This window comes from Sesamum indicum, linkage group LG9, assembly GCF_026168435.1.
Source record: "Sesamum indicum cultivar Baizhima isolate 11 linkage group LG9, ASM2616843v1, whole genome shotgun sequence".
Taxonomy (NCBI): domain Eukaryota; kingdom Viridiplantae; phylum Streptophyta; class Magnoliopsida; order Lamiales; family Pedaliaceae; genus Sesamum; species Sesamum indicum.
Window position 1 is genome coordinate 6811418 of NC_142665.1, and position 14450 is coordinate 6825867.

At 34.6% G+C, this 14450-nt stretch overlaps 2 protein-coding genes across 3 annotated transcripts; both read right to left on the reverse strand.

Annotated features, from left to right (window-relative positions):
* Window positions 1-4607: 4607 nt before the first annotated feature.
* On the reverse strand, window positions 4608-6800 carry LOC105170920 (scarecrow-like protein 3). The gene is made up of 2 exons (XM_011091852.3): window positions 6530-6800; window positions 4608-6345 (listed from the first exon to the last, which is right to left on the reverse strand). Exon 2 carries the CDS (start codon window positions 6290-6292, stop codon window positions 4877-4879), a length of 1416 nt encoding a protein of 471 aa, XP_011090154.1. The 5' UTR covers window positions 6293-6345; window positions 6530-6800; the 3' UTR covers window positions 4608-4876.
* Window positions 6801-9676: 2876 nt separating this feature from the next.
* On the reverse strand, window positions 9677-13483 carry HY2 (phytochromobilin:ferredoxin oxidoreductase, chloroplast / phytochromobilin synthase (HY2)). Of its 2 annotated transcripts, XM_011091855.3 has the most exons (8): window positions 13157-13483; window positions 12482-12601; window positions 11914-12008; window positions 11580-11673; window positions 11333-11464; window positions 11005-11109; window positions 10371-10421; window positions 9677-10252 (listed from the first exon to the last, which is right to left on the reverse strand). In XM_011091855.3, the coding sequence occupies exons 1-8, from the start codon at window positions 13394-13396 to the stop codon at window positions 10067-10069; spliced, it is 1023 nt and encodes a 340-aa protein (XP_011090157.1). In that variant the 5' UTR covers window positions 13397-13483; the 3' UTR covers window positions 9677-10066. The 2 variants fall into 2 exon arrangements, with proteins under 2 accessions (XP_011090157.1, XP_011090158.1); XM_011091856.3 differs by lacking the exon at window positions 11914-12008 and having other exon boundaries at window positions 11580-11690.
* Window positions 13484-14450: the final 967 nt, after the last annotated feature.

Consider the following 14450-nt stretch of genomic DNA (forward strand, 5'->3'; position numbering starts at 1 on the left):
CTCCTCACACTCACAGTCACACCGATTTCATTTATTCCTATGGTATATTATAAATTGTTGTCATGCCATTTTGATATAATTATAAATATTTTTTATTATTTAAATAATTATAAAAAATTTTATAAAATCAACGAATATTAACAAATATTCTTCTATAACGATCTTTTATGAAAGAATATTTATTAGACATTCACTAATTTTAAAATAAATATTTATAATTTTTTAAATAATAAAAAAAATTATAATTATAGCAAATCATACGAGACTTTTTGTAATTTACCCTAATTCTTATGTTAAATTTACAAGAATGGTATTCTTGAATTTGTGTGAGCGGTATTTACGAGTACCGCTGGCATTCATATCTCTTAATTAGCATTTTCTGAATCTGAATTTGAATATTTAATGGTTGGTTATATTCTGACAATTTTCATTTAACGTATTACCTTTTAATTTGTCTACACTCTACTATTTTTCAAAAAAGAATCATACACACGTCGAACATCGATAATATCGATTCTGATACTTTTCACCTAACATATTACCTTTCAATTTGTTTTGTTCGATATAAATATTTTATATACGACACACACCTTTCAGTTTGTCTTTTTCCAATTCTAAAATGTTTTTCCTCCTATGCCTTGATACTTTTACAAATTATGTGCACTCGTATCGGATACTCAAATATAATATTTTGATACTTCTAAAATATAGACAGAAAACATTAAAAATGTATATTTTCTGGTGAAAAATTACAATTCATATATTCTATTAGAAACTAAAATCGACAGTCAGGTCTTATATTTTATTAATATAAATAGGTCGTGCGTATAAAAATTTTATTACAACGATGATTTCCTGATATTTATGGGAGCAGCATTTATGAGTGGAAGAGTGAATAGACTGGCGTTTTTATCTCTTGACTGACATTATTTGGACTTGAATTTGAATATTTAATGATTGGTCGCTTTATGATATTATCAATATATTACCTTTTGAGTTTGTATTTTTTTAATTTCAAAATATCTTTCGATGACATACTATTTTTTAAAAAGAAGTTGTAAATTAAGGTAAGTGTCATATTCATCCTAATGTGATTACAATAATGGTTTCCTCCAATTTATGTGAGCATCAAATGAAAAACATTCATAAATCGGTTGGGATTTAATACAATTTAGCCCCATGTGATATTATAAATGAGTAAATTATTTCTTTTAATAAAAAATAACAATTTATCCCTTTATATTTTTTAATATGATGCAATTTACCCCTGTCTAGAGGCGTAAATTGCTACTCGTACTGAATGCCTAGACGCAATGATATCATTTTCTGACATTTTCCACCTAAATATCACCTTTCAATTTGTACTTTTTCAATTACAAAGTATTTTTCTTGCGGCATACTGTTTTTAAAAAAGAATTGTAATTTGCTGAATATTTTTAATATGATAGTGTCGAATTATGACATTTTTCACCTAACATGTTACCTATCAGTATGTCTTTTTGCAATTATAAAAAGAAGTCGTAACTATATCAAATACTTGAATACAATGGTATCAAATTCTAGCTTTTTTCACGTGACGTATTACCTTTCAGTTTGTCTTTTTTATTACAAAAATACTTTTACATGCAACGCATACCTTTTAGTTTATCTTTTTCAATTATAAAATACTTTTCAAAAAAGAGGGATACTCTTATCAAATACTTAGTTACGATATTTTGATATTTTTTAATATATTTTCAAAAAGAAGTTGTAGTTATATCAAATATATACTAGATACAATAATTGAATACTTCTCAAATATATATATATATATATATATATATATTCGATATTTCAAAAGTATCCCAAAATTAAAAACATATGTCCGAATACTAATTTATATTCAACAAATTTCTACTTATATTTTTTCTTTATAGAATATTTTCTCTACTTGAGATATTTTCCGATTAGTATTTTTCAATTATAAAATATATTTTTTCTATGATGCACTAATACTTTTAAAATGAGGTGTACTCATATAAGATACTATGATACAATATTTTAATACTATTCGAAGATACTTTTAAAGTATAAATCGAGAAAATTAATAGTGAATATATGTTAAATTACAATTCAGATTTTTTATTATAAAATAGTTACATCTTGTATTTTTTTTTAATGTAACTATGCTGCATGTATAAAAAAATTTACATCATCTATATATTTCAAAAACAGTTATGTAAAATTGAACTCATCTATGTATTTCAAAGAATTGTTTTCTTACAAGGATTACAGTGATCTTATTATAACAATGATTTTCTCGAATTTATGTGAGCAACAAAATATTTTCTCTAAGACACACTATTTTTAAGAATAAATGTAATTATACTGAATATTTTGAATACGATAGTTTCAATTATTTAAATACAATAGTATTAAAATCTGTCCTTTGTCGCCTAATGTATTACCTTTCAATTTCCCTTTTATTATTATTATTATTACACGAATTATTTATGTGCAATGCACACTTTTGAGTTTGTACTTTTTTTCGTTTGGAAAATCCGTTTTATACTACAGATGGATATTTTTAAAAAAAAAAAGTCGTACACTTATATAAGATACTTTGTTGGATATGATTTAATGATATTTACATGTCCGTTGTCTTTCCATTTGATAATCTAATTGCAGAGATTTGTATTCCTCAATTAAGCTAACTACAATATTCGGGTTCCGCTCAATATACTCGAATCGTCTAAGGTTTCTCTCTGTCCATATATGGTAGATACAGGCACCCAGTAATGCGCGATACGCCACATTGACGATATGTTTGCACCTCCACCTCCTCTCAGCCCACTCGACATCCATCATCTAATCTCTATTAGGCTACGTAAAGCGTACAACTCGTCTAATAGCGTGGAGGCATCGGCGACTGTATCGACATCGGAAGAATAGGTGTGTGTGTGTGTGTGTGTCTCCACCTCATCCTCATCACATAATACACATCTAACTAAGTGAGATAACCATGGTTTGTCCGTCGTAGGTAGTTTCTCAAATATAGCAAGACATAAGATAAACATGTGGCAAGGTATCTTCAAAGCGCCCGAAATTAGTAAAGTCCAACCTACTTTCGGGCCTGGTGGATCAAATAATTGGGATAGAGTCCGGGTCGTAGGGATTCCACCTGCAAATCTCCAAATAATTCGATCATTATCCCCATGAATCGATGGAAGCATGTGAATAATCTCCAAGTACTTTATGTCAGTAATAAAAGGCCACTGCCACTGATCTCCCTGGATGACAGAACTAAGTTTGATGGATTCATGAAGACAAAGTGTGATCGGCCCCCCTCGGGAATCTCTCCATAAAAGGACCGAGATGATGCCATGAGTCCTTCCAGAGATAAAAATCTCCTCTATCTCCAATATGGTATTCCACCATTGGTCGCAGCCACGTTTGCAAATGGACCATTTTCTTCCAACCCCACGAGCCTCTATAATCGGGGATAGTCCATTTTGAAGCATCACGTAGTCGCCCCTGGTATAGCCAATCAACCCAAATAAAAGTCCTATCACACCGGATAACATCACATAATTTTTTGCACATGAGAGCACGGTTCATTGTGTTAATATCCCTCAGCCCTTGTCCTCCCTCAACCAGTGGTTTACATACCTCCTTCCACGCCAATTTAGCCTAACCACTATTCCCCGTTCCCTTCCATAAGAAAGACCGCAGGCGCTTCTCAATGTTCTTAATAACCCCTTTTGATAGTATGAATGCTGAAGCACAGTAAATACTCAGAGCTGTGAGTACAGATTTAATAATTTGCACCCTCCCCGCATATGAGAGTGTCAAGCCCTCCCAACCAACAATACGTTCATCAATTTTATTATTCTTTTTCTTCTTATTATTATTATCTAATGCAGTTTATGAGGTCTACATAAATATAAAATCAAATCTAATTATTAAAATACAGCCTTTTTTCCACTAGTCTAAGCCCGTTAATTACAATTTTGCAATTTGAATTGGACTATCGATTGGGGCGGCCTACTCATTTTATTGAACGACCCTACCTTTTGTCAACGCAATATCCGGAAGTTTTCAGTAGCCCAAAACTCGAAATTTCAGCCCAATAGTATTCATTAAGGACAAGAGCCCAAATTAGCACGCGTAAATATTATCTACAAACACAAACTTTTGATTTAAAAATCATATTGTCAATCAGATCGAATTTCAACATGATACCAAAAAATTAGAAAAAATATTTAAAAATTATCTATCATATTAAAAAATTGGTACGACAATTTATTAATCGTTACTTGTAAATGTAGAGGACCTTTCTTTTTTTTTTAATATAGATATATTGGTGAATGGGACGAATATTTGAAAATTCTTTGTATTGTTTTTTGGGAAGGATGGGTTTGACTGTTACGTAATGTCTGTTCTTGAGCTGGGATAGGATGAGAGGAAAATGTTTTAAGTTATGAGATGATGAACCGAATTTTGTCTATTTAGACTTAGGTAACTGGATAATTAAATTTTATCGGATCAAATCAATCATATTATTGCCGTTATTGATACTTGTTTTGTCTATTCCACTCCAATACATCCTTAAGAAAAAACAAACACCATGCAAACCACACCAGTTCTTGAGAAACCCAAAACTTCTTACATGTGAAACGACCAACAAAGTCTAACTACATAGGAAAGACAGAGAGATGCCAAGACATGAACTGTTGAATTGAGCTACATTTACAAACATTAAACTTAACAAAGATTCAACATAATTCTACAAAAGAGCTTAGAACTCAAACACTGAATCGCTATCAATCTCTACACCTCAGAAGATCAAGGTTTCCTCTACAAACTAACAAATCAAGAAGATGAAACAGCCGAGATTTCACCTCCTAAATTTCCAAGCCGACACTGCGTAAAGGGGTCGATCTTGCCAGCAAATCACCACACACCCATTCTCCTCTTTGATCCTATAGCCGTCACAGTTATAGCTCTGCAGCAATCGTTTCGCCTGCAACATGGCGTAGTAGCTCAGCGGAACATTTGCGAAACCGGCCAACTCTAGTCTTTGGATCCACTTCTCGAGCTTCTCATGCCGTTCTCTCCTCTCCACTCCTTCACAAGCGATGATGTTCTTGATCTCCTCCCCTAGTATCATCTTCTCCATCTTCAACCTCTCTAAAGACCCTCTAGGCAAAGCCGACTCCAAACAATCAAATAATGCAGCATAGAAGTACAACGACTCCGACAACCTCTCCATCAAGTTCTTGGCATTGTGGTCGGAGTCTTGTTCCGTCACCACCATAACCTTGGGAGACAAACCCCATAACGCATTAAGAAAGCTATCGATGTTTGGTGAGTGAATCGACGACATCGGTGACGATGAAGCTGAGTCGGTGCTCGGACTATAACCGTTAACTGTATCCTTCTCAAGCAATTCCCTTAAGGTACTTTGATTCATATGTGCAACCCTTTGCAAGTTAACACCAATGCCGTTGTTCATAGGCGTCGATGGAGACTTCTTCCGTAGATCGTCTTCCGAAGCTAAAAGAGTATGCAGCTGCATAATCGAGCTAATAGCTAGAGCCTCCCCTGTCTTAACCCGCAACTTTTCAATATCAAGATTCTCTAACTTGCTCACAACAGGGTTGAACTGAAATGGCAAGTCCAAGTTTTCTGCTTCTTCAGTCAATATGTGAGCCATTTGCTCCAACACCTCCTTCCGTTGATGAACACCCGTAATTCTCAAATGAGGCGGACCTTCGGGCCGAGCACTCAAGTCGCGGATGAGTGCACACCATTGTGCCGGCTCAGTCGCATTTAAGTCGATAACATGAACCATCTTCTCTCCTTCCATCGACTCGACAATGGCTTGATTACTAATCACAAAAGCCACCTTCATAAAGGGGCAAAACTCGAAAAACATCTTCTTGGCAAGGATTTCTTCAGCAACAACAGGGATTCTGGTAGAATGAAAGGCCTTATACACACCAGGCCAGGCTCTAAGAACCCTGTCAGCAAGAGCCTCGGAGAAATACGAGGCGATACGCTGCATAGTATCGCCTTGGGGCGAGGCGAGGTGGGAGATCTGATCAAGGGCTATGTTTGCATTTTCAAGACTCCCTGATGCTACATGGTTTGCACAATTGACTAAGAGATGGATCAAGTACAATCCCCTCTCTTCAGGCTTTAGCTCCTTGAGCCATGGATATGGGGACATGGTACCAGGTGATAGAGTCATCATGGGAAACATTGGGAGGGGAGACGAAGTTACAGAGGATGATCCATCTTCTTGAAACATTTGTCCAGACAAAAATTTCTACCAATCAATAGCAAAAGGGTTGTTTTCTTGCCCTTGAAAATTAAAGACGGATAGAAATCAGCTATAATTAAAACAATCCCAAATCAAGCACCCCCAAGCCACACATCAAGAATCACTACAATTAGTGCAAGAAACGCAGTAAATGAGCATCAAAATCAAGATAAAATCTTGGGAAGAATTTAAGAACTCACTAAACAGGCCAAGATTTCTAAATACCTTTCAGGGTTTTTAAATTCATCCAAAACCCACAAAAATCCCAAAGCCAATCCCCACAACCAGCCAAGAACACAAAAGATTTCTCTAAATTTTCTTGCAGACAAGAGAGAGAGAGAGAGGGAGAGGGAGAGAGAGAGAGAGAGGGAGAGAGACAAAGAGGTGGAGTGGGGTTTGGTCCAATTTTAAGGCTGGGAGTTACAAGATTAGTAGTCAGTGTTGGATGACTTGTTTACGTTACAGACAATGGTGTAAGAGGACTAGTTGTCGCAACTTGTTTTTGGTGTCCTTTTGCCTGTTGAAGGAATATGGAATTTGTGTGAACAAGTGCCCATTTCGTACTTTACTTTTTGCTCTCTACAAAAAGTTAAAGAGCCCCTTGTCTTCAAATTTGTATTCATTCTTTGTCTTAGGTTACTCACTTGTCTTTATCTCCTCAGATGGGGAAGAAAACAGTGACGATGACAGCCTTGTCTTTTCAAGCTTCAAGAATTACTTGGGGATTGCAAATTCCTCACTAAAACCATTCCCACCCCTCTTCCATCATCCCTATTTTTTCTTCACCTCTATCTATTCAAGAATTTTGATGTTGTCTGGAATTTAACTTGTAAAATTGGTAAGGCCGAGTGTAACCATTTAAAATAAGCAATTATCGATTTCTCGTTGAAACAAAATATACCCAAAAAAAAAGTTACATCGAAAAATGTTTAATATGTTCATATAAGGACATGAAAATGCGAAACTAATCAGCTACGATTATTGAAATCAGTGAAAAAAAAAGTTAATCTTATAAACGAATTTTAACCCTTTAAAGTTGCATTTTCAGACACGTTGAATCAAGAACAAGATCAAATATGCTTGTTTGCTTCTTTTTCTTGGTTTGGCAGGATCATCACGAAATTGACTCTCTCTCTAGATTTGAAATAACATTTTGTGCCATGTTTGTCATGACATAAGGTGGATAGGGAATCAAGGGCGGGCTGGCTGGCTGGCTTAAAGTCTTTAATATTCTTGAAAGTCCACAAAGCTCCAAACATGCACCAACAAAAGCCAAACAATATGGCATAAGTGTTTTTGTTGGGTAGTGAAAGTCTTAATTGTGGGAATTGCAAGAAATTCTTCCACATACTTCCAAACACTCCTAAGTTGTCCTCCCCAAACACCTTACAAATTACTTGTATTATCTTCACCTTTGAAGGAAAAAAGTGGAGGTGGTTAAGGAACCATCCAAAACCAAACATCACAAATTCACATTTCCAAGATTAGGTGGCCATCTCCAAAATCTTCATGACATGCCCCTTTTCACCTACTTTAAAATATTGGAGCTCTAATCTCCACCTTTTTTTTTTTTTACCAATGTAGATCCAACCTAGATGTATAGTATTTTGAGTGGTTTAGTAATTAATTATAGAAATTCAGTATCACTGTACTACTCCTAATATCACTGTAAGAAAGTTGAATTTTCACTATATTATAAATAATCACAACTTAAAAATTATGGTAAATTAATGCTAGTAACTATGTTAGGTTAAATAAAACCAAAACAAAAAGTTAACTTTTATCAACAATCAATCGATATTTGCCATGGTTTTAATTATGGCTAATATTTTAGCCATACTTGAAGAAAAAACGGCTAATGGCCGTTACAAAGCCGCGGTTGATTTTCATTTGTCATGATTTTCTTCTTTTGACTATAGTAATTAGTGAAAAATTATATTTTTTCTAGCGAGTATTGTTCTTGCAATATATGATGTACTGTACGGATGGAGATGTTTGTTTAACTTTTAGTTTAAAGTTTTTAAACTCTTTTTCATGTATTGTATGTGAGAGCATATTTACTGTATTATATAGTGAAGTTGTTGATTTTTAAAAGGGAGATCAAATTATTCTTGAAATTGAATTGTGTGTCTTTTTCCTTCTCATTGTGCTTATTTAGAGTTCTTCCTATTGTTTTAACCACACTGTATATCAATTCCCTAGTGTTCTTATATGCCTTCAAATGTGTGCACTATGCTGATATAAAATAAATTAATAAAATTATTATGTATCATCTCACCGTTTAATTACAATTCTAATTAGATAGCACTCGATGCTATTTTTTTTTTTGGGGGGGGGGGGGGGGGAGTGAATTAGGGTTAGGGTTTTAGTAAATAGTATTAATTCAGATAAAAATACATGAATTCTTCCCCATTTAACCAATTTTTCTATTTTCACAAACAAATGCGTCCTCTAGAATTGTGTTGTTAAATACCCCATCAAATCAATTGATGTGTTATCAAAAGACCTGGTTTGTCGAAGCTACCCCCAAAAAACAAACCCTAGAAGAGAGAATTTGGAACAAGATAAGAAAACAGAATCAAGAAAGCTTTACATGTTTTGGAGGTTTGCCTTTGTGCACTTCTTGCTTCTTCAAACCTATCAGCTCCATTAGGTGCTGAAATCAGAAAGAAAAAGGTTTGTTGGTACTTTTCAGATATATTGTCATTCTCGAGAGTTACTGATCCAGGTCAAGGTCATAAGTACATACATATTTTGAAATACCTTAATCGAAAAGTATTGTGTTGGTTCTAAAGTAAAGGCATGTTAAGTTTGTTGATGCAGCTCCAATTGAAAACTCATATGCTTAAGTCAAAATGAGTTCTAAAGTAAATCGGGTGAGGGTCAAAGTGTTATATCTCTACATCATAAATGCATATCTGAAGAATGACGTTTATTGCTCTTATAAAAGTCATATGTGCCGATACATGTACATATATGTGTATCCATATTGGCTCTTTAGACGCTTTTGTGATCGACAATAAGAAAAATTGGTCATTGGGTCAGGTTAGATAAGGTGAGACATAAACTCAAATAAGAAAACATAGTTTTTTTTACTTTTAAAGGAGGAAAAAACAAATTTTTGTAGAACCTTTTATCTATTATAACATAGTATTAACAATGCTAAATTTTGGAATAATTACACTCCTCTTCTCTGCAATTTAGTATAATTACACATAAGCCTCATGCTTTACCCTCTATGATTTTTATTGGTGAATTATGATAATTACATATGCCTGTGCCAGTATCGGAAGATTATTAGTTCTCGTGTTTTGCTATACTATATAGGCATTAAAAACGTGTAGCATAGGTTAGCGAATTAAATACACGCGGTTAGTTATTTCAAGATTATGTAAGTCACGTGTTTATTTGAAAATTCGATAATACAAAGAAGCACATTAGTTTTAAGAAACCATACCTACACTAGCGTACATCTGAAACAACATAGAAAGTGTTAAAAAAGGATTCAAATAACAACAGAAGACACTCAACCCCTTTCCCTGCAAGTTCTTTGATGTCTGGAAGTAGGAACCTACATGATCTGTGCTGTAATAAATCATACAAAAATTGAGGCGTTACCGTGCCAAGCTAGATGAGGAACAAGAGTAAAGTGCTTTGATCAGTTCTACACGAGCCCGTAACAATTTTCGTGCTGAAGATGTGGATGTCAGGCACAAGGAACAACGGAGGAAGTCTGAGGACGAGAGTAATAGGCCGTCTGCTCTATGTTATACTGTTACCTATGAATTCTCCTGTTGCATCCCACGGACGGCTTTCAAATGATTTCCCAATCATACTGCGCTTTTGATTTATAGTTCCATCCTCGCTCTTGTACTCCGGGAAGTAATCAACGAATGTTTTGCTTCCGAGGTCGTCAACTCCATTGAAGAGAAAACTCCGAATTATTTCCTGGGGAGTAATTGATTAGATGGTAAGATGAGACATCGATCTTGTGGTACAACAAACATGATGATAAAGGACGACTATTGAATTGCATATTTGATGCTTAGCCATCACGTATCTGTACCTTGGCATGAGTCTCCCCGACTAATCTTCTCAGGACTTGATGGCCTGGATCCTGATTTTTCAGTATTTCGATCAGAAACTTTTGGAGATGAAAACGCAAGGTTTGCCATATTCATAATTCTCCAACATATTACACGTATGTAGCATACATCTTACATGAGTTTTGACATATAATTCTTTCAACATTTTCCGTTCAGGCATATTCTTGATGATGCTAAGATGGGAAGATTGTTCGAGCTTATTCAGCTAGTCAACAACCCGTTATCAATTTATAATCAATTAAGAATTATTTTTCCTTGCGAATCGTCGTTGTAACAAATAAGATGGCTGTGTGTTCGTCAAAATATATACAGATAAGACCTAGAGCATCCCCGTTTTCTTCAAAAAACCACCTGACTAGGATTGATGTATAAAGATCATCTTAATGTAGTGTACGATAGAGGTATCCAAATAAAATCTTAATGATCATCACCAGAACTATGGGGGTCTCTTGATTGATTTTCATCTATTATTATATTGTCTTCCTCACAGTAACTAAGAGAAGTGCACCACCAAACACACTGTCAACCGTGTCAAGCCCACAATGACGGCTACATTGAGTTAAATGTAAACATAAGAACAAAGTCAGCACTTACCTTCTCTGCTCTCCATGTGAGATACCTATGCTGGGATTCAAGATTCAACATAATCTGAGAAACATCAGTTTCCATTGATGCCTGGTCCATCAGCTCAAGCCATGACTATGAGAGCAACAACAAAAGACATGACAAGAAGTCAAAGGAAGGTCCGAGGTTGTTCAAATTTACTCAACTGGTATAAGTTTAATGTTGAGTCCGTAGATGAAATGAATCAAAAGCATGTGAAAACATCTATCAGACCTAGTTATCCTTATTATCCATACGATGCTAACATATCAAGGTAGCTAGGTTGTCAGCAGAACGTTATCCAGATTGATATGTTTACCTTTAGATAATCCTCGAAAGCAGAATACAAAACATGGTGCTTCTGCTCGCTTGGGGGAAACTTGGTCCATATTATGATAGGTGAGAAAAATTTCATAGACTCAGTGGTTATCCTTCCTCCCCATGGCAAAAGCTGCATGAAATCTCTGTTAAATCACCACATCTCATTTTAGACAGCAGCAAGATAATATTATACGAGAATGTATTAAGACATAATTCGACATACGAAGTACTAAAACTTCTCTCACCTCAGCATACTTGAGTCCGAGAGGAATTAAGTGCTTATAGTACTTTTCCTTGTAATCCTGTCGACTGATCACATCATGCAACGGGTTGAGGTCCCTGAACACATTAACGACCTAAACTAAATGATCAACCAAGATTAAGGGAAAGAAAACTAGATTACAAGATGCCAAGATAAAAGGCCATGATCTCAATGCATGGTTTGATCTATTGATCAAGCAAAGAGCACACATTCTCAAAAGAAGACCAATAGGCGAAACATTGAGAAGGAGATTTCGAGAGTGCGCAGAATTATTCTTTTTTTTTTTTTTATTGCAGAAGGGAAATAAGGAAGCTTACAGTACAATTATATTCATGACTGCTGTGGTGAAAAAGTTGGCACAAAAAATTGGAAGATCAAACTCTGGTCTGGGGAATATGGCAAAATCCAAGACCTGCATATAATTCTTGTTGAATTGCAGTGACGAAAGCAATAAAATGTGCATTAAAAAAGTTTCACTACCCATTTTCATTATTTTGAATAACCGACCAACAAACTTAACATCTTTTAGCAATGTTCCCAATAACATGATGAGAGTAAATGAATCATTTATTTAGTCTATCTTTCCCCTACCCTTTCCCTAATCCTCCTCTCAAAACTCTTGCTTTTATTAGATGTGGGAGGTTCAGAATTGAATATAATCAACTTAAACAAAAAATATGATGAGAGACGGTATTGGCCTGGAAAAGGGATGCGAACAAACTGTATCTAGATCTACCAAGAAAGAAGCACTTGTGCTCCCGTATTTCAACCGTACCAGTTGGAAGATATGCTCCCTAATCTACCAATAAGCCACAGGCGGTAGTAAATCAGTTTTCAAGTCTATGTGAAAATTTCTGATGGTTGTTTACAGGTAAATTGACGAACCTGCATCCCATCACTCCCCTCAACGGACAAACTCCGGAGTAGTCGGATGTTAGATGATCCAAAAGAATGCATTTCAAGCTCTGTTTTACCGTCAATGGCCTTCAAGCAATTGAAGTTCTCCTGCAGAAAAAGTTACAGCATCATACTTGCAGCATAGTATGTCCTTCCAACTTAATGATTAACACATAAAACAATAACAATTAACCCAGCCTCCCATTTACATTATTCCTTCAAACAAACGCTGTCCCCCTGAAACTAAATCCCTACAAACAGCTTTTTCAACCTCAGTCATGATTAAAACCACACAAGTACAAACATATACTAGTCTGAACATAATTCATTGCCTATATTTGTTATTTCTGAGCCACACAAAAACCAAGAACCGTCACCAAACTCCAACAACTTCTCAGAATCTTCATAAATATAAAGGCTTGAATATCGGCCACTGAAACCATATCCAAAAATCTCTCCCTCCAGTTCAAACTGCAAACCAGAGAAACCACCTAAACCTCCTAATTCATAGCTTTAAACTCAAAAATAATCTAATCTTTCAAAAGCCCAAGTGCCTAAAAATGCCAATTCGTACAGAAAACAGCATACTAACACAGTAACACTAGACAAATTCTTCATAATGTAACACTACTGATTGTAACATACGAGATAGTGGGATTCTACCTGTAGTGAAGAAGGAATCAACTGGGTGTGTTTCTTAGTCTCTTCCAAAGCAAAGTGAACAAATTTCTTGTAAGAAAGACCAGAGTTTGCTTCAGCCATTGATGGCTTCATCATACCAGCTATACTACAGCATTTTGTTCTTGTAAACATACTGAAAATCGTACTTCTGGGTTGTAAAGGAGACTTCTTCGGAGTAGAATCCATTCTCAGTGAGTAGAAATTGTACGGACAATGTTCCATTGACGAAGCAGAATGATCTAATACCTGCTCAGGAAAAAGTACAGTGAAGCTATGTCTATTGTACGGTTTGTGTGAACAGAGAGAAGAGAGAAATATTTATAGGAGAAGGCGCGTATGCCTTCTGTTAACAGAGGCGATGCGCTTCTGGAAGAGTTAAGAATGCGACTCTGACCATTGAGAAAAATAATTTTCACCGAGGTGGGGTTCAAAATTTTTTGGCATATTCCACTTTTTCCCCTTTAAATAACTTTAATTCGTGAATGGACCCCACAGTTTTAATTTATAACACTTTTCCCCTGATCTTTACTATACTAGTGTGATCAACATTTTTATTGGCTCTTAAATTTACAATATTGTCCATGGTCTGAACATTTAACAAAGTCTAGATCGGAGGGTCTTTTAGAACTCTTGGCTCTACTTGTTCAAATTTTAGTTTTAATCAACAATTTATGATTAATATTTTCAAAATTATTTTACCAAATAAATATTTTCGATAGGGTTTTTACTTGCGTAATTTTCTCATATTTTGCTGATAATTTAGTTACACCTAAGTATATTAGTCCGAAATAAATAATTTTAACTAATTTATTGACTTAAATAAATATATGTTTTCACAATAAACAACTTTGCATAATATAAATAAATAAATCATTATAAAATAAAAGGCATATCAAGGTAATATAAATAATATGGGAACTACTATAGTAGTTCATATAGTACGGGAGTCTATATCTTTTTTTTTAATTTTTATTTTCAACGTTGTTTTTAATGGATACGAATTTTATATAACTACTTGTTAAGTATTGTACTATAAAATTTATCTTTTACATACTCGTCTTTATTATTTTAAATATGTAAGTTGATTCGTAGTTATTTCGACTCGATCATCTTCGCTGTCCAGTATATAGTATACATAATTTTTTGCTTTACATTATTACTTTATTGCTTCGCCTTGTTGCTTAGCTTTTTTGGTTGGCTCTAATGAATTTCACTTACGGCTCTTTTTAAATATTTCTCATATATTTTATTTGTGAATCAAGTATGTTTTCTAATG